Source organism: Spinacia oleracea, chromosome 1 (assembly GCF_020520425.1).
Source record: "Spinacia oleracea cultivar Varoflay chromosome 1, BTI_SOV_V1, whole genome shotgun sequence".
NCBI lineage: Eukaryota > Viridiplantae > Streptophyta > Magnoliopsida > Caryophyllales > Amaranthaceae > Spinacia > Spinacia oleracea.
This window is the reverse complement of record NC_079487.1, coordinates 117,484,695-117,505,357: the sequence shown is the minus strand read 5'-3', so window position 1 is coordinate 117,505,357 and position 20,663 is coordinate 117,484,695. Positions and strand designations below refer to the sequence as shown.

Sequence of the window (20,663 nt, the reverse complement as noted above, 5' to 3'; positions counted from 1 at the left end):
ATGATTTTCATGTAAAATAAATTTTATTCAAATTTATAATATTGTTATAATTACAAATTATTTATTTGACTTTAGTCATTATTTAACTATTTCATATATTAGATAGACATGGACATTGTCTAGATAGATCAGTTCTAATTTGGAAATGATCTAGACATACCGATTTTGATATGGACATAATGGTTCTGACTTTGACATTATTTGGACACACCGGTTATGGGTTCTGATTTGGACAGATTGGTTGAGATCTGGACATGATATGTACATATCGATTCTGATCTACATGATTTGAATGTGTTGATCGGTTCTGATTAGGACATGAGCTATACATATCGGCTCTGATCCGTACATAATCTGCACATACAAGTTATGATCTGGAAATGATCTACACATACGATCATACCAGTTCTGATATGGACATATCAATTCAGATATGGACATGATCAATACATATCAGTTCTGATATGGACATGATCTGCAAATACCGATTATGATCTAGACATGATGGTTCTGATCTAGACATGATTTGCACATATCGGTTCTGATCTAGACATGATCTATACAAATTGGTTATGATATGGACATGATCTAATCATACATGTTCTGATCTGGACATATCGATATCTAGACATGATCTATATAGATCGGTTCTGAGCTAGACATTATCTGTACAAAACAGTTATGATCTGGACATATCGGTTCATATTTAGACAATAACATTTTTCTTATTAAAGCAACGATAGTAATAATAACATGATATAAACATATAATAATAATAATAATAATAATAATAATAATAATAATAATAATATGATCTGATCCGATCTGAACTTATTTTTTCTTATTTGATATGATTTGCACTTATTTTCTTTGATCTTATCTAATCTGATTAGATCTGAATTAAGTAATAAGGTCATGAAATAAGGTGAACTAAACAGGGCTTATGGGCATGTTTGGTTGAGGGTAATAAAAGTCAAAGTAAGAAAAAATCAAGTTGTTGGAGGTAGGGGTGTTCATTGGTCCATATTCGGACCGGACCGGACTGACTTGGACCGAAGACCAGAATTTTGATAGTTCAAGACCCGGTGACTGGACTGGTTATGTTTGGACCGGACTCGAACCGGAAAATTCGGTCCAAAACCCATACCGATTGTAGATATACTTCTATAATTTTTTTTACAAAATATGATTAGAAAGAAAAAAAAAAATATATAAAAAAATCCAATTGTTTAAAGTCTTTTTTGGAAGATTAAATAAAATATCATATTCCAATATAGTAATATTTACAACATACTAAAGGGGAATTTTTTTTTTTTAAATAGTTTATATTACTTCTTTCGTTTCGGAAATATCGCACCATGGTTGACTTTTACCCCTATAACCATTACTTTGACTCTTAATATCTCAAATCATGTGTAAGTAAAAATTATAAAAAATTAATATTTAGAAAATATATATCTATATGAATATAGCATTACCCCACAAGACTAAAAATTCCTTACACATGTAATCACAAAAAATGGCCAAAGTCGTAGTGTGAATAGTGTAAAAAGCAAATGGTGCGATATTTCCAGATACCGGATCGGAGACAATCGGTCCGATCTCCGGGTTGAGAAATACTCCGAATCATTTTCCAAGGGTTATAGACTGGATCGATATTTCCTGTTTATATCCATATTTTTAATTTAGGCGAGCTCGAGCCGGAGCTCGGGTTTTCAACCAAGCTCCAAATTTGAAATTTAGCTTTCCAAACACAACCTAATGAGGTTACGGCCTTACGGGTCATTTTTTGAACTCCCACAGGCCACAGCCTGCCAGCCCCCTTATCAAACCCGTTTCACTCAAATAGTAAACCACGGTTCAATTGTTTTCATTGGTGTTTGGGTTCGTACTTCGAAGCTTAACAATGGCAACTGAAGCAGAGGAAAAGGTCTACAATCACTACGCTCACACTGACCCTTGCAAAGACTCACGATGGACTGCTAGGTATCCTTCTCTTCCCAAATCCCAACTAACCAAGTTTTATTTCTTGTCTCTTGCATGATTGTGCTTTTAGCTTTACAAAATTTCTTGTTAAAACCCAAATTTGTCACTTGGGTTTCATTAATCTTTTGTTGATTTTTGTGGGTGTTGTTTAATTTTTAGATTCCTTGATTAATTATGCAGGGAATGTTACGAATTTATGTATGGCAAGCCATGGAAAGTTGTGAATGATTTCTATTTGGATTTGGTAAATGGGCACTCTTCTTTGGCAGAGTTGTTTGGACCTAAGGTTGGTCATTTCTGGTTTAATCTGCTTTATTGGTTGTGTAATTATTTCAATTTTTTACCTTGATTGCGCAACTTTCGGCCTTTGGGCAACCGTTCTTTATGATGTCGTCACTCATCAGGGAGATGAATGGAGTTTTGAACTAATCAAACTGCCTAAGTTAGGGATGGAAATTGAAGTCTGAGAATCTTTAAGCTAGTTCAAATGTATGTTGTGGGTGCAAGAAATATGTCGTGTTTGCCGTTGTGTAGTTTTATTGCTCATAGTTGTATACTTGTATACGGTTCTTGGTACGGGATGGAAAGGAGGCATTCTGTATGTACAATTGTCAAATATAAATCAATCTCCTTGTTTCAATTCATTATTTGAATCATAATACATATTACAAGGCAATCCAACATTGCAACCAAACATTGCTCAATAAGTCAATTTGTCCTGCATTGTTTTGTGATGACAAGGTTTGTGTTTGTAAATAGTTATGCCAGCAAACTAACCATGAACCAAGAGTGCTGGTGTTTAAATTATGAGTTCGGGTGGGTTTCACGCACTAATCTTAGTCAACATATGTTTCCAGAATAATTTACTCTGTTTCAAAGACCTTTATTGGGATTTGGGAACTTGAATTGCTGATGGCCTAAAGAATCCATCTCAAAACATAATATTTGCTACTTTAAACAAGAAATGCATTTGTTTTGGTATATTTCTTGGATTTGAAGGATAAATGACAATAATATTATTTTGGAGATCCCATCTTTGTTTTACAAAGTAGCCACCATGTCTGCTTACCCCTCTCTTCTTGTTGTTTAAACTTAGAAGGCTTTCAAGTTGATAAAGTATAAGTTGGGTGAAGAAACCACAGGTCATATAATTTGAGAAATGTTTCAAGGGTGAATTTGATATGAGTGATTATCTCAGATGACTGGAAGTATGATTCCAATTGCCTACTCCAAGAACGTTACAAGTGGGGTGTTGTAGAATGTAGGCTTGTAGGTAGGTAGCTAGGTATGGTTATTTTCTCCATCCTTCTAGGACGATTGAGTAGAGAGTTGTTATCTTGGTCTAAACACTAAATTCCACCTGTTCTTGATAACTCCAGTTTTTAGACTATTCATTAATCTGCTAAAATGATGGGAGCCTGCTGTGTTTGATAACTTTTCACCACCTATTTGAAGCCACCATTACCATACTATGTCCCAAATGTTGCTCTACTTCCACTTGATAACCTCAAACTTGTAATTGACTTACTCTGGTGCCAGGCCTATGTTCTCATTAGCAACAAGTACTTTCATTAGCTGGACCTTGTGTGATCATAATTTTGGTTCTAGTTGATTCTGTTCTAGTGCTAATATTTGATGTTCAATTGTTTTGTTGATTACACTGCTGCTGATGTCACTTGCTGTAATATGATCACATGGTTTTGGCCAGTTTAGGCTCCTAACTATTCTTTGTATTCATGATTAATACATGTCTGTTGCAACATGGCCAGGATGACGATGACACTGTGAGGAGTTCTGATGAATATGCTCCGGAGAATAGTCTTCCTGATGATCAGTCTGGACGATGGGCTAGAGTGACGTTTAAGATAATAGTGTCCTATCATGGGGAGTACTTTGATGGCTGGCAGAAGCAGCCTGGATTGAACACCGTTCAGGGGTATGTTTCCTGTTACTTTGTCACAAGGATGATGATCAGTGCAAATTAAACATAAATATGAATATGTTGCATTAAGTTTCTCCGAAGACCCCCCCCCCCCATTCCTATGACATTAGATCAGTTTTCCTCGGCTTTATTCTTTGTCACTTGGGTATCATGTTATAGAAAAGAGCAGATTTGTCATTTCCTCCGTTGCTCTTATATGAGTTATATCTGAGAGTTCTCATGCATACAATTTTCATCTAATCTGTCTCAGCCTTTTTAGCGTGTGGTTCTGGTAACTCTGGTAAGTACTAAGTAGTTGAGATCGTCGTTGATGTTTCTCTAGACTACTTAGTTTAAATTTGGGAACTCCCAGTGTTTCATAAGTACATATGTAATATTGACTGAATTCCCTAGAAATTGTGATTTCCTAAGGTCATACTATAATGCTATACGGCCTATACCAATTTGGTACCCAAAAAAGAAAGAGCAGAGTGAAAAAAGAGAAGAGAGAAGCAAATTGCAAATAGGAAAATTTGATTTTAATTCCTAGACGGGATATAGATAATAGATATTGGCTTGTCTGTACTGCATATTTTGGACTGAGATCCAGACGACAAAGGAATATGTCAATTATTTGGGTTTTAAAAGTTCTTGACCTTATGTCTGAAGTTAGAGTACGTGGTGAACGGTGATGTTTGGAAAGGTTGAATGAGATCCTCTCTTTCATTTGAGTGTGGTATCAAATTGTTTCTTCCTGCTTGCAAGTTTTGGGTTTGAATACTAGCTCTTCTCTAAGAACTCAATGCAACTATTGCTCCATCTGTCAAATGTAATATTTCCTTTCCATTCGCCTGTGTTAGATTTTCTTTTTTCCCGATTGAGCATGTCTTTGTCAACATGCTGCTAAATTATGTTCCATGAGAAAATTGGTTGACTGCCCTCTTTCTTTTTGCATTTGGCTTCACACTAAAATTAGATTCATGGGTCGTATTTGATCATCTGTTTGGGATTGAATTGTTGACTCACTTATCCAACCCATCTCCTTTCTCATTTTATTAGCTTCTCCACTTGATACAGACTGGTGGAAAGGTCAATTGGGATGTTTGTTGATGACAGGAAAGCTCAACAACGGAAAGACAAGGGTTTACCAGTTGAAGGGATGTCAGTTGTTGCTGGACGAACTGACAAAGGGGTGACAGCGCTTAACCAAGTCTGTTCATTCTGTACGTAGGTTCCTGACATCTTAATCACTACGTTCTTTTAATTAAGATTCTCTTCTTCTTTTTAAGACACCGACTTATTAAGTGATATACTTCTGCTTGTTGAGAAAAGGCAAGTGTAATTGGTAAAATTTGTTTCAATGAATGCATTACGCTGTTTTTTGGGCAAACTTGGGCTCTGGTAGTCTGGGACTCTGGGGTGATTTCCTTTGAGATCTGCTATCTTGATATTGTTGCACACTCACATTTTACTGGCTCTGTCTTCATCTTGACTTCTTCAGTGTGGCCCTGCTAGAAATTCCAGGCTGTTAAAAAGTCCACCCTTGTACTAAAATGAGGGTAGAAAAGGGCCAAACGAAAAACACAGAAACTGTAATGTCACATGCTTAATACTCCCTCCGCCCCACAAGAAACTTTCCATTTCTCCCTGGAGTTGGGTCCATTACTATAATGTTTCCTTTCTCCTCTTTACTTATTTTGTTCTCTTCTTCTCTACTTCCTTGAAGTATTATGGTCCCAACTTTCTCTCACGTCAATTGAAATACAATAAATATTTTCCACTACCTTATTTTTTATGCATTTATACAAACAAAAACCACGACCAATACTCTCCTAAAACTATGTGTCCAAGGGAATTGAGAAGTTTTTTTTGTTGGACGGAGGGAGTAGATGGACAACCACAATATATAGTGCTAATTACTACAACAACATCAAGAAAACTAGAAAAGAAAATTACACTCGGTATGGATACCACCACTGGCAGGCTGAAGGAGGTCAAAATCATGTCTGCTCTTAAGTCTTAACCATTGAAAATTAGCAAAAAGGCTGTTTACAAGAGAAAAAGGAGAGCAGCAAAGGGGTCCTAGTAGTATACTTCTGTCAGTGCAATACGAGTATCGTGTTTGCACTTGGCACTTTGGCAGTGCAAGTATTTTATAATGCTAGGGCATTTTTCACTTTGTATCTTTTAGTTCTAGTATCTATACCCTCCGTTACTTGAAGATTGACCATTTTTTTTAAAAGTATGTCCCTTATAGTGTCACTTAAATCGCTAATCCCCCCGCGAACAAAAAGCTGAATTGTTACATGGAAGCAGTACATTTTGGCTAATGCATTCACGGATCCGATCTTGTACTAGCGAATTAGTTAATGGTCCCTTGTCCATTTTGTACCCTTTCATATTTTGCCCTTTACTTCTAACATAATTAGTAAGAAACTTTGCATTCCCAAAGTAACCTTAAAGTGGGAAATAGTTGTCACTCTATTAACAATTTAACATTTAGTCATTAACTTGATATTTTTGCAAAACTCAACATGGCTACTTATTAAGGGACAGATGGCGTATTTTATGAGCTTGTTTAATACTAAGGAGAAAATTAATAGTTAATTAGCGTGCCTGGATAATCTTGCAAGACAAATGATTTGAGCTTACCAAAAGTGAGTTTTAGTTGATGGTAATATACATAAGAATAAAAAAGGTAGGTTTTGTGTATGATGCATTTACCAAAATTAATTTCCTTCAGTAGTTCAGTTTTTAATGTTGTACAAATATTATCACTTCTTTAGCCATTGATGACACATATTGAAAGATTTTCAGTGTTTTGGACTATTTAAGGTAATGCCACAAGGCTGGAGCCAGCTTGTAGAATTTTGTCTTTGTTTACTGTTAATATTTATAGTTACTTCCTTTTTTGCACTGTTTACAGTGTATGTTACTCATTGTCTTACCCTGGTGGCTTAAATTTTGACTGTAATGTAGGACATCAAAATTTTGAAACGGTGGTTGCCAGTCTGGAAACTTTCTGACTGTGCTTGTTCTTTGAGGGCGGGGGGTTCTAACTTCTAAGTTCATTACTAAGAGGTGATTGTCTGTTTTAGCAATTATAGTTTCTTTCTGAAGCACTCAAAAACCTTTATCTGTTCCCAAGTTGTTTACAATGGTTGCTGGGTTTCATTTTCTGTTGTACCACCTTCAGTATTATTCATTTATGCATTATAAGACTTATCATGTTTTTGGTGAGATAACATGACTAAAAGATTCATTATCTAGAGTAAGGAAGTAAGTTAACCATGCCGATATAATGACTTAGATAGGTTTCTGAAATATTTTTGGTAAAGCTAAAGTTTTATTCTCCAAAGAGAATAGCTGAAACCAGCCTGGATACAACTGCATTGCCTGAAGCCTTTTGCTTCATCTCTGTGCTTCTTCTTGACCACTTCCGACGCTGACTTGATGTTCTAGTTTCCTGTATTAGAGGTGGATACTCTCTCTGTCTCTTAATAAGATGCATGGTTTATTTTAGCATGGAGAGTGAGAATTATTGTTAAATTTGAATAAAAGAGGAGTGAGTTTCTAGTGGGAGAGAAAATAAAGTAAGAGAGTTTTGGGAAAAGTAAGAAAAACTGAATTGAGACTAGTTTCAGAGCAAAGGTAAGAAAAGGTGGGTGGAGAGAAAAAATAAGAGAAAGTGGAGGGAGAGGAAAAAAACAATTAAGAAAGTGCAACTTATTTGGGATATCGAAAATAGGCATAAATACAATTTATGGTAGGTCGCAGAAGTATTGTTTTCGTACTACAAAAGTGCATCGAGGCTAACTGGAATCTGACAATGTAAGTATAGTTTTCTGCTCCTGCTTCTTGGGTTTGACTTTGATGCATTTTTTACGGCGTGTCCAGATACTTGGCGAAAAGATGTTAGTAATGAGGAAATCAAACACGCCATAAACTTTGAAGCACCCGAAAAACTCCGAGTTGTATCTGTGTCTCAGGTAGTACCTTTAAATAGCTTCTCAGTGCATCTCCTTGGTTGAGACAAGTTTAGCTGATTATGACTGTGCATGAATGTGAACCACTCAGTTTATTGTTGAAGGTGTCACGCGCTTTTCATCCAAATTTTTGTGCCAAATGGAGGAGATATCTTTACATTTTTCCATTTGGGGAAGGAGACTGCAGGGAACAGACTAGTGAGATGGATAAGGGTCAGAGATGTTGGAAAAGTGAAATATCTGAAGATAATCCTGAGGAGAAAACCATTGACCTTCCTGGTGAAAAGGATAAGCTTGAAGGGGTAAAGAAACCAACAAGCTTCACTGTCAGGAGAGTGGATCAACTTTTACAACATTTGCAAGGGAAGTTACTTTCTTACAGGATGTTTGCTCGAGACACTAAGGCTTCAAGAAACACGTAAGTTTTTACCTTTTCGGCCCCATTTTGTGGCTAGCCAGGGGAGCTGTGAGCCTGTGAGATATGTATGCTAATTAACTAATACCTGCATTATCACTCATACTAAGACCTGCTATAACAAATATTTCAGAGGCCCTCCGACAGAGTGTTTCCTCTATCATGCTCGAGCAGCTGAAGCTAGAATACCTTGCACAAACAAGGTTAATATTTTTATGTCTATTCTTTGTTTCATTTATGTTTGGGAGGGGTTTATTATTTTATCTGCGAATGCCAACATCCTGGTATAGATTAGAAGTTTTGCCTGCTAATTTTCTACTGAGTGCCTATCTTTGTAACAAAAACGCCAAATATTTCCGGTCTCTAGTCATATATATTTGACTTAGTTTATCATTAACATATTCTTTGCTGCTTGGTTTAACGAAATGCTACATTATTTCACAATAGACAAACTGACTGTGAAAATCTACTAGTTGGATGCAACAGTGTCCCATTTTGACGTTTCTGATTTGGGTGCTATATACACCAACTGAGAAATGAAAGAGGATTAACTTTTGGCGCCCTCAAAAGCTAAAAGAGTAAAATAAAAGGCCAAGTGTATTGAGGTGAAAGTTAGAAGCGTTTCTGAGAACTTCTGGAAAAAAGGGCCAACGCCATGTCATAGGTGCCTTTGTTGTTGACAAATGTCATTTACAGGGTAAGTATTTGCATGGTAAATAAAGTCAGCTAAACGAAAGAGAGAGCAAGCTTGATAGTTAGAGTGAAATTCAAGTGGTTCTTAAATAACATAGTAATTAAAGGAAAGCCCACGTATTAATGTGGGCAACCGGTCTGTTTGTCTGGTCAAGTTAAAGGGGTAGTTTGGACTTGGGACATTAGATAAGTTCATGGGAAAGATAAAATAAAGATAGTAAGAGGACGGATGGAAATGCAATTGTAAGGTATTAAAATACGAGTGTTATGGAAAGATGGGCTATTTTTAAAGTTGCTGCCCTAGTTAAAGGCGACGTAGGATATTTGAAGAAGTTTTCACTCAAAGATGAAGGATAGGATGGTAATATAGCATGAGGATGAGTCAGATGGGTATGTGATAAGTCCTGGAGGTTAATATGTGTTGATCAGTGCCAATGTAATCATGGAATCTGGAACTTTCCCCCCCTTCCTCCCGTGAGGCCTTGAAGAGAGGTTAGTGAAGGTTGTGGGTGCCTCCCTCTTTTCCGTGTGTTGGGATGGTCAAATCTCTTCCTAAGGTGAGATATAAACTTTGACTGTGAACTTTACTCGACTTGAAAAGTTAACATCACATGGGTGCATTTGAGGCTGATCAGTTTTTGGTAAAATGTACTGTATGAGGTATCTGCTAGATTCTCAAGGTGAGAAGAATAGGAAGTATAATCATATATCTTCATCCTAGTCCTCGCAGATTTTAAGTTATCCGCGGTTATCCGCTCTCAGGTGATGGCCTTTATTGGAGGAGAATTACCATTTATCTTTGGGACTACAAACTTCATTTTACTCTGAAAGATTTCTTTTTGGTAAGTAATTTTACCATGAAAACTAACACGTGATTTCATTAGAAAGTTAACGGTATTTGACAAGGGGAGGAAATGCATTACCTATTAGTCATGAATAATTTGTTGTCCCTCACGTTGATTGTAGGCTTGTAGCCTTCAAAAATAAAGTGATGATTGTATGAATTATGAACTTCACTTGTGTGTAACTATCCGATAGTGTCAACTCTGAAGGAACTTTAAGTAATGGTATGGGTTGGAGGAATATGGTGGAAGGAAAATAAAAATTGGTAAAATTTTCAAATACATTTGACTTGTGCTAAAGCTGCATCCTATTCTGTATTAGAGATCGAGTTTGACAAGAATATTGGTAGTCTCATTACAATAATGTTTCTTTCCTCTCTGAAGAGAGGTGAATTTGATATGTAAAAATTGTTATCTTCAGTGTCTGTTAAGATCACGAGCTGACAATGTGAAATTGTTTACTTGAAAATTTAAGAATGTCACTCTCCATCTTCTCCTATTTTGCTGTCACGTCATCGTTACTGATCCAAGAAATCAATTCACATTATTACATGTGATGTAAAAAGATGTTGTACATAAAAAGCTGCTGCTTGTTCTAATGATTTTCATTGTGCACTCTGCACGGCTGACAAATTAGTTTGCTCCATCATTTTGAATACCATGTTTCTTATAATGGCATTCTTCTTGACAGGATCATGCAACAGATGGCATGAAAGTAATGTGCATCGAGCTTGTTGGCAACCGTTTCTTAAGAAGGGTAAATACTTATAATTCACTGTTCTTTACTAGGTTTTCATAGAAATCATTGGACAAAACAAAACCACAGTAGCTGCGAAATGTAAAACAAGTTTAGGCAGTATGTCAAAATTATTAAGCTGTTTGTATATCATATGGTGCAAAACAGGAGAAAATTGATGCTAAAGGCTAGAACACTAGTGGGGTAGTAGCAAGGACCTTAAAAGTTCACATCTTGAAATATACTACCAGAATGATTTATGATTTTTGAGCTGGAAAGTTATTGAGATGTCAAGGTCGAAGCTCAATTTTCGTCGTGAACCAAAGCAGCCTGTTGCAGACCTTGCAGTTTAGGGTTTCTTTTTCGGAATGAAAAGGATTTTAAAGATTACATAGGAAAAGACCACTGAACCAACAAACCAGAACATTACAAAGATTCAAAGATAAGCAACACTAAATACAAAGTAGTCCGTAGTAAACAGTGTAATGACAGATAAAGCCGAAACCAACCTACCTTTCAGCAAATTAGATGAATTGACTCATTTGGAAATCAGGGGGTTGCTGATATCCTTTCATATTGATCTATTAAAATGTGTGTTATGCAGATGGTTCGAGTCCTTGTTGCAACTGCAGTAAGGGAAGCAGCCGCAGGTTCAGAGGAAGATGTGTTATTAAAACTAATGGAAGCTACTTGTAGACGGGCTACTGCCCCTCCTGCACCGCCTGATGGTCTATGCCTTGTCGATGTTGGATATTCCGATTTTGATCCACAAAAATGCTTCATTCATTAATTTTATTCCTGCTGTATTGATAATATCATTATCATGTAGTGTACTAGTGTTCCTTCTTTGGCGCTCATACTCTTACTGTCTTACATGAAAGCTGTAAGCGTTTATGCGTCTATTGAGAAATAATTTAGGGAAAAGAATGTCACGATGTGAATTTCCCCCACTTTATTCTAGTTTTGGTGGGACATCTCATGTACTTTTTAATTTTTGTTCTTGTTATTGATAACAAGTACTCCATAACCAAAAGTACCAAGCAAAGTGCCAAAGTTTGGCTCACTTGATAAGATTTTTACCTTAAATTTTAGAGGTACATGGTACGATTCTTACCAAACGAGGGTGTTCGGTGGTAGGGCTTCACTTGACCTAGCCCGTAAATACTGGACCAAAGAACCGTGAGAGTTGAGGATTGGTCTAGTCGTTTAGGGTCCTTCTCCCTCGCCTTTAAAAATAAAACTAGTGGATACAAAGTACATTTTAACAACTTTGAAATTTGAATAATCATTTTTTTCACCAAACACCCTTGAGGTTTTTAAAAATGTATTGGGTACTCTCCTATTTAAAAAAATTCACCAGGTACCCGCAAGGTTTAAAAAGGATGTACAACTGGACCATGTGGTTAATTCTCCGTTACACATATTATGTCCTTTTCACAAAATTAGCACGAGGTTTTTAAAAAATTTATTGGATACCTTTGTGTTTTCAAAAAATTCCCGAGATATCCTTGAGGTTTTGTAAAATGCATTAACACTCTAAGTGACTAAAGACGGGTCAAGTCTTCTTTAGTGTGCTTTATATTTTACCTTTTTCTTACTTAATGGCGCCACTTCTTTACGAGTTAGGCCATCTTTAAGCCGGTTTGGTTTGATTGTAGGTTGGATAAGGTAACATCACATTAGATAAATGTGTTATATAACTCAGTATTACCGAGTCGGTAAAGTTTCGAATACGGGTCTTATATGGGTCAATAATAATAACAAAGACGTAGTATGAATTGAAGTATTTAGTTCTATTCACAGTGATTCTTATCCAGTCATATATAATTAACACAATTCGACATTTATCAGTTTTATAGGGGGAAAAAAATAATGTAATTATGTGATTGTGAATCCAACACACACGATTATATCATGCATCTTAATAAATGCAATAAATTCCGTAGACATTCTTCATACATACACATCATGACCTAAAACAGAATATCTTACAAAGATAAAGAGCACCACATCACCACTATGTCGGTTTTGAGACCAAAAAAATAAAAATAATACCGTTGTATTTGGTGAATGTTTTGCTGGTGTATCTGCCTGTTTTAGCATGCACTGAGATCACAAAAACACCAGGAGAGAGAAAGAAGAAGACAGTGTGGGTCCCACATATTACAAGCTTCTCAATTCCCTCCTCTCATGGTTTCCCGTTTTCGGCGCATATTCTTCCAAAATACTCCCACTTCTCCATTTTCCTCCCCCTTTTTTCTCCTTCAACTCAACAAACTACCTTTTTTGGGATTGTGGGCAAATTTTCATCAAAATCCAAAGAAATAATGCTGTAATTTTTTTCCCCGGCGAACCTCACCGGAGCTCCGTCCAAGTTTTTCCGGCATCCCCATCAAATCTCCTAAAAAAACCCAGATCAGATCTGTTCTTTTTCCCTCATTCGGACCATTTTTCTAGGGGCATTTGGGGAATTTTATCTGACATTTGGGAAGGAAGTAAAAAAAAATCTGGGTTTTTTTGTAATCTATAATTTAGCACATTCTGGTTAATTTTATATTTTGGTTTTTTTATATTTACTTTTTGTTATAAAAAAAAGAAAGAAATTGGGGGTAGATGTCAAATTTTGATGGGAAAATGAAACAGCAAAAGAAAAAAAGTGGTGGATTGAAATTTATGGGATTGTGTTTTAGTTCTAATGAATCTCAGCAACAACCTTTGCAAGAACAGCCACATTTGCAAAAACAACAATATAATCAATTTCAGCACAATGTACAACAACAGCATTTTAATCTTCATCGCTCACATCAACAACAGCAACAAGTTCCTCGGAATACCAGAGGTATTGCCTCGAAACCATGTTTGTTTTGTTTTGTTTAATTTGTTGGGGTTCTAATTTTTGTAGAAATTTCTGGAAATTGTGTGTGAATTTGGTGTATTTTGAATTTTTGATAATATAGTTGAATGGGAGTTACATATGTGGAACGATAACAATGCCAAAAACATGAACCAATATATTTTCTCATGTCATTGTACTCAAATGTGGAACAAATGTAATAAAGTTTATGATTTTAGGGATGGTTCGTTTCAAATATGTCTTATAGCTTTCAGAATTGGCAGATTATTATATTGCTATGTTATTAAACCTTTCTCAAGTCAATATTGTTCGAATGATTAGATTGTTTTTATACTTTTTAGGGTGGTTTTGGATGTAAACATTAGTAATATGTTCATTTGCTTATGAGAATTTGCAAGATTATACTTTATTTGTTAAGTTGCTATGTTATAAAACTTCTTTACTAGTCAGATTGATTAGGGGTGAGGTTCTGTTTGGACCTACCTCATTGGTGGAATTAATACAAATGATTGCTTTTATGATAACAAATTTGGAATATTTGCTTGGTTTATGGGTTGTGTTTTGTGGCATTATTCTCTACCAAAAAGGGTTGTTGTTTGCTGCATAATTTACATGTTTAGAAAAGCTGGAGGAAATCTTGAAGCCTCGGAAGTGTTAGAACTAATGAACTAGGTCATCATCCTCAGAGCATTTAGAATGTCCTATATTCATGATTGTCTTTGTGCAAATTCCTTCATGTTTTTTGTTGGTGGTTACTTAGGTGCTGGTCATCGAGTTGGTCGAATGTCCCCTCTACTAAATCAATCTACAACAACAACAAGTACAGAATCATGTAAAGGGGAGCAGCAGGGTAATAAGAGTCCAAACTTTCTTTTTACCCCCAAAGACGTGAAAGAACTCCGCCAGCATCCTGAGTATAGTAAAGTCGACGTCTTTACATTTGAGGAGATGAAGTTGGCTACAAAACACTTCCGACCAGATCTCATTCTCGGGGAAGGTGGTTTTGGAGTTGTTTACAGAGGAGTTATAGATGAGAATGTTAGGCCAGGTTACAAGACCACTGAGGTAGCCATTAAGCAACTGAACCCAAATGGTTTTCAAGGGGACAGAGAATGGCTGGTACTACTTCATACATCTCTTGCTTTTGTGGCACTTTATATTCACTATCATGCTCTAATATTGCTAGAGCTCGGCGTGTACAGTCCTAAAATTTCACTCATGCAGTCATGCGTAATCAAGTACTAGCTGGTTAGATTTGTCATACAATGAAAGAAGACTTGAAGATTAACTAGTCTTTATTTTTAGTTTGACTATTTTCCTTGTTTTTAATGATTGGGGGTATGTTGAGAGATGAAGAGAATGGAAATTAGATAATAATCAATAGCTAGCTTTACATGTTCTGGATTTCTTACAAAATAACTATTTTGGGCTATAACATGCAAAGCGAGAGGTGGGGTAGGCCTCCGTGTTAACGAAAAGGGTTAAGAATCTGTTTCAAAGAACTGTTTGATCAAAATTTGTACACTATACATATTGTTGTACCAAGACACTGTAGAGAAACCAGTACTATCTCATGCGATTTGTCTTCAATCTAATGTGTTAAATGGTTGGACACACAAGCTTAAATTTGGATGCTTATTTTGTCTGTCTTTGAACATGTTGTGTGCTTGTAGCATTCAAATAGTTATACTGAACATAATCTCTAATGGTGCAGACAGAAGTTAGCTACTTAGGACAGCTTAGCCACCCCAACCTTGTAAAGCTGATTGGATACTGTTGTGAAGATGAGCACAGACTGTTGGTTTACGAATATATGGCGTCCGCATGCCTGGAGAAGCATCTATTCCGCAGTAAGTAGCCATTCGATAACTGATCAACCAAAGTATTTATGTACCTTTTCCATCTAGTGTAAACCTGAACTGAGTGATTTTGGGTTTGGGGTAGATTCCGTGTAGATTGCAGAAACTAACAAGTTTGTTTTTCTAGTTTTAAGTTGTGATGTGGCAATACTGTTGTTATTTGTGCGTCTTTCCTCTATTTATTAGGATTCATCTCTTTCTGAAGCATCTGCATGCTATCTTATGATCTGTCCAGATCTCCCTTGTCGGCCATGTATGTTTCCCTGGGTTTTTAGAAGAAAATTCTTCTTCCAAGCTTAACTTGGATTTTTTCTTTTGAATTGTAGATAGTACATTAATCTTTAGCTGGCTATTATTCTTCTTCCTTATTAAGTGGAAAAATTATATAGTAGTATTGGTTATGTGAAATAATGCTATAGATGCATGTAAACATAACTAGGTTTTTGCCCCTTCATCAAAATATTATTGCATTATGCTTCCAGGTAGATGTAATATACTAATATGTAAACAAAAAAGACAGGTTATACTGTCCATTTACTATGTTTCTTTAACACACCTATGCTGGCTTTCCTTGAATATAAGATAGAAAGCCATAATGAAGACTCCGTTTATTTGCATCTAAACTATATCATCAAAAGGTGTTCATGATCCCACGATCTGCCACCTGATCATGATCTATCTTTTATGTTGGACATGCACATGACTTGAGATTTGATAAAACCTTCAAAGCAAATTTCCAAAACATCCAATCAATGGAAATTGGAAAACAAATCTGTAGCTATATAAATTGAACCTCTAACCACCAGTTTGTAGTAGCGTTGACAAGTTTAAAACCAGCTAAGCAACTCCTTTGAATGATATTGAATTAAAAAAAAGGGGGTAATATATAGGTAAACAATAAACATCACCTATAAAAGTACCAACAATGCATAGGTAAACAAATAAACATCACCCATAAAAGTACCAACAATCATTTAAAAAAAGGGTATCCCATGCATTGCCTTTAAACAAGAACCTATATTTTATATAGAAACTTCTAATTTTTTTTTAAAGGTTTGCATGTATAGTGTTTTGACGAAGTATCTCTGTTGTTTCAAGGAATGTCTTCTACTCTCACGTGGTTGAGGCGAATAAAAATTGCTCTTGATGCTGCTAAAGGCCTCGCTTTTCTTCATGGCTTGGAGCGGCAAATCATCTATCGGGATTTCAAGACATCAAATATCTTGCTTGATTCGGTTAGTTGCTATCCCTTGCCCTTTTGGCCCTTTCTAACCAACTCAAAGTTCCTTTTTTAGCAACTATGGAGTAATTGCAGAAAAGATCCATGGCCTATTCGGAAGCAGGGAAGAAAATTTTCTAATTAACTTGGAAGTTTGTATGTATGAAGTAGTAGAAGTATAATTAGAGAACAAAAAGATGCTTTGGGATCTTTATCAATTTTGTGTTGCTTATACAACGAGCACACTTTTCTTTAAAGACTTCTATTCGGGTTTTACATAATCTTATGGTGCCATAGTTAGAACTCTTAGAAGCAGACTCGTTCCATTTTGCTTTGCTTTCCCTGCTAATATTTTCGGCTTCAATGTGCAGAATTTTAATGCAAAACTCTCTGACTTTGGGCTTGCTAAGGAAGGGCCTATGGGAGACCAAACCCATGTTTCAACACGTGTTATGGGCACTTATGGGTACGCAGCACCAGAATATGTGATGACTGGTAAGGCTTCTAACATATTGTTTCAGTTTTTCCCTTTAGGATGATATTTTCTTCCCTTTGAGACTCAAAGGGAATGCAACTTAATTTGAAGCATATCATTAATCAAAGACTCAAAGTTTGAGTCTTTGATTAATGATATGCTTCAAATTAAGTTGCATCCTATGCAGTGTTTTTAGGTACTTCTTCCATCCAACTTCTAAGATAACGCTCTTACATTCCATTTTGGTGCATTTCCTGGAAAAAGTTTAGATTATACTTATTGTTCCAAGTTTCTAACCTCTCATAAGGATATGACTTGATTTTACAAAAAAAAAAAGACCCTTTATAAAGATGCGATTCCTCCTTCTCTCTCTCCATCACTTGATAAATAGTGGCATATTAGGACTTAGGAGATTCAATCATATATCACATCCGTATCTGTTTATTCTTCCACCTTTTTGGGGAACATAGGCTGTGTTCGAAAATTGGAGGTTAGATGCTGATTGTTTGCATTAGTTGTTAGTTTTTAGCTGGTTTGACTAATTGGTTCTATTAGTTGTTTGTGTATAAGTGTTTGGTAAATAATTGTTCGTTGACTGCTAATTTGGATAAATTACCAGTAAGTGTATTGGATAAACTATCGGTATGGGGATTCGGTGAATTGTTGCTTTGTTTGTTAAGCGTATTATTTGACCAAATAGAATAGTCATTTCACCACTACATTCACAAACCTCTCTTCCAAAAACTCCTACAACCAGCCTTTTGCTTTTGGGCTAAAACATCTCTTCCATTCTCTCTCAACCTAACACTCTCAATATAGGTTTGGACAAGTCAAATCTCTCTCAACCGGACACCCATTAGTTTTAAAGGAAGAGAAAGTTGGATGATGTTCCCTCTTTTGATAGGGTGGATAGGGAACTGTGACCTAGTGAGAAGAAATATAGGAAACCTAGTGGGACCCAACTACTGGGAGAGGGATTATGTTATAAAATGTTGACAGGAAAGGAAAAGGTGAAAACAGGAAGAAATAGAAAGGGACACCCCATGATGTAAAGTTGGTAGAACTAATAGGGATGGAGGGAATCCCGTTGTAGGAAACCTGACCTCTTTCCGGAGTCCGGACATCTTAATATAGTATATGAGACTATTAGTTCTTACGGAGAGAAAACTGTATTCATCGAATAGCATTGCTGTTGTTAGACTCCAACTTGGTTGTCGGATTATCAAATTTGAACCAACTTGTCGCCTACGTTTTTAGGTCATTAACTGAGAGAAAATGCAATGAGTGAGAAGCTTTGTTTGAGAATTTCCGAAATAACATTATGGAGGTAGACCTAGGAGGGGGGGGGGGGGGGGGGGGTGGGGGGGGTTAAAGAAACCAAATATATTGCCTTGAGAGTTTCGATCCCCATAGATTTTAACCTTACATTTTTAGCTGCCAAACTGTTGTAAATGAATTTTACAACAGTTTGGCACCCACTTTCGTGTTCTGCTCTCTTTTGCTTTAAAGTGTGCTAGTGACACATTCTTAAAATGTAAGGCTTTATCCTGTCTGCCATTATATGGAAGCCAATTAAATTGGCAGTAGCCATGTTTGCTACTTATAGTTCATGCATAAAGCTTGTCTTTCGTGTTCTGCTCTCTTTTGCTTGGATGAGCCAATTACATCTTGATTTCACTATGGCTCCGTTTGGTTTGGCGGAAAATGTTTTTAGTGAATCATATTTTCCATGTAAAGCATTTTCCAAATTAGTTTTCCTTTGTTTGGTTACTTACAAGAAAATTAATAGAGAAAAGGAACATGAGAGTATATGAGTAGGGGGGGGGGGGGGGGGGGGGGGGGGGGGTTTAAAGAAACCAAATATATTGCCTTGAGAGTTTCGATCCCCATAGATTTTAACCTTACATTTTTAGCTGCCAAACTGTTGTAAATGAATTTTACAACAGTTTGGCACCCACTTTCGTGTTCTGCTCTCTTTTGCTTTAAAGTGTGCTAGTGACACATTCTTAAAATGTAAGGCTTTATCCTGTCTGCCATTATATGGAAGCCAATTAAATTGGCAGTAGCCATGTTTGCTACTTATAGTTCATGCATAAAGCTTGTCTTTCGTGTTCTGCTCTCTTTTGCTTGGATGAGCCAATTACATCTTGATTTCACTATGGCTCCGTTTGGTTTGGCGGAAAATGTTTTTAGTGAATCATATTTTCCATGTAAAGCATTTTCCAAATTAGTTTTCCTTTGTTTGGTTACTTACAAGAAAATTAATAGAGAAAAGGAACATGAGAGTATATGAGTAGGGGCCTAGGGGGGATGATGGGAAGAGAGAAGGAGGTAAGGAAACGTGCTTTCCTTTCCTTTCAAATAGAAAACGTTCTCCACCATTGAGAGTGTTATTGGAAAATGGTTTTCCACCCCTTGCCAAAACAAACCACGTAAAATGATTGAAAGAGGGAAAATCATTTTCCATGAAAACGTTTTACTCCAAATCAAACACTCCCTAAGTTGACTCCAAATGTCCAATGCTATGGTTGATTTGTTGCCTCTGAATTTAATCCGTGTATTGGATGAGCCTACATAAAAAATTTGTTCACATTGTTTTTCTATTATTCATATAAGCATCATATACATGTTCTAAATTGGTACTCTGTATTACTTTAGTATCTTTTCATGAGAACAATCCCTCGTTGGTCTCTGTTATTAGACCATTACTGCATGATCTGTGTGACTGTTAATTCTGACTGTTATTTAGTTATTGTTGATATGATGATAGTCATACAATCTGTTGTTAGTGAGGCCATCAATGTAAAGTGACATATCCTTGACAGGGCATTTAACGGCGAGAAGTGATGTGTATGGTTTCGGGGTTGTTTTGCTTGAGATGTTAATTGGAAGAAGAGCATTAGACAAGAGTAGACCCAGCCGAGAACATAATCTGGTAGAATGGTGCCGTCCTCTTTTGAACAATAACAAGAAACTCCTACGAATTCTAGATGCGAGAATCGACGGGCAGTTTTCAGTCAAGGCTATGATGAAAGTGGCAAACTTAGGGTACCAATGCCTTAGCCAAAACCCGAAAGGAAGGCCGCCAATGAGTCAAGCAGTCGAAGTTCTTGCAGCTGTTTATGACGAGGAAAGAATCCGGGAAATGGCATTGTCAGCTCAAAATGGCAGTGGAGTCACCCTCTACGAAGCTCCTAAAGAGAACCTTATAGTGGACCCCTCACGGCCGTCAGTAGAGCACCCCTCACGGCCGTCTGTAGAGAAGAAAATCGTGAGCAAGAAGAACGAAGAACAAAGAACTACTGATGTACCACGTGAGCGTAGAAAGAGGAGAGAGGGAAGAGCAAGAAGTGAGCCTCAAAATGATTTTTTCAGCCGCAGTCAATCCCCAGAAATAAGGACTCACAATAGGTCTTTCAGAGATCAGATGTCTAAATAAATGTTAAAGCACTACAAAGTGGTGTATTAATATAGTTGGTTCTTTGTTGTAAAAAAAAAAACAAGTATTGTGTAAGAGAGAATTGAGGCGTTAGTTCTCCGAGCAGTAGCTATTTTGTCAGGTCTTCAGTATCAGCATTCAGCAGGGAGTTACCAATTTGGATGTATATAGAGATTGGTAATTGATGATTTTTAACATTTTATTCATTCATTTTTATCTTAATCCTGTAGTCCTCGGC

General features: G+C 36.5%; 2 protein-coding genes across 3 annotated transcripts; both read left to right on the top strand.

Moving 5' to 3' along the window:
- The first annotated feature begins 1,811 nt into the window (after positions 1–1,811).
- On the top strand, positions 1,812–11,400 carry LOC110783972 (uncharacterized). Of its 2 annotated transcripts, none has more exons than XM_021988385.2 (9): positions 1,812–1,986; positions 2,167–2,272; positions 3,756–3,922; positions 5,024–5,130; positions 7,805–7,896; positions 7,998–8,311; positions 8,442–8,511; positions 10,535–10,600; positions 11,184–11,400. In XM_021988385.2, exons 1-9 carry the CDS (start codon positions 1,907–1,909, stop codon positions 11,367–11,369), a joined length of 1,188 nt encoding a protein of 395 aa, XP_021844077.1. In that variant the 5' UTR covers positions 1,812–1,906; the 3' UTR covers positions 11,370–11,400. The 2 variants fall into 2 exon arrangements, with proteins under 2 accessions (XP_021844077.1, XP_021844076.1); XM_021988384.2 differs by having other exon boundaries at positions 1,814–1,986; positions 4,985–5,130.
- A 1,185-nt stretch (positions 11,401–12,585) lies between these two features.
- On the top strand, positions 12,586–20,647 carry LOC110783973 (probable serine/threonine-protein kinase PBL17). Its single transcript, XM_021988386.2, has 6 exons — positions 12,586–13,418; positions 14,194–14,552; positions 15,148–15,283; positions 16,391–16,527; positions 16,883–17,006; positions 19,812–20,647. The coding sequence occupies exons 1-6, from the start codon at positions 13,193–13,195 to the stop codon at positions 20,423–20,425; spliced, it is 1,596 nt and encodes a 531-aa protein (XP_021844078.2). The 5' UTR covers positions 12,586–13,192; the 3' UTR covers positions 20,426–20,647.
- Positions 20,648–20,663: the final 16 nt, after the last annotated feature.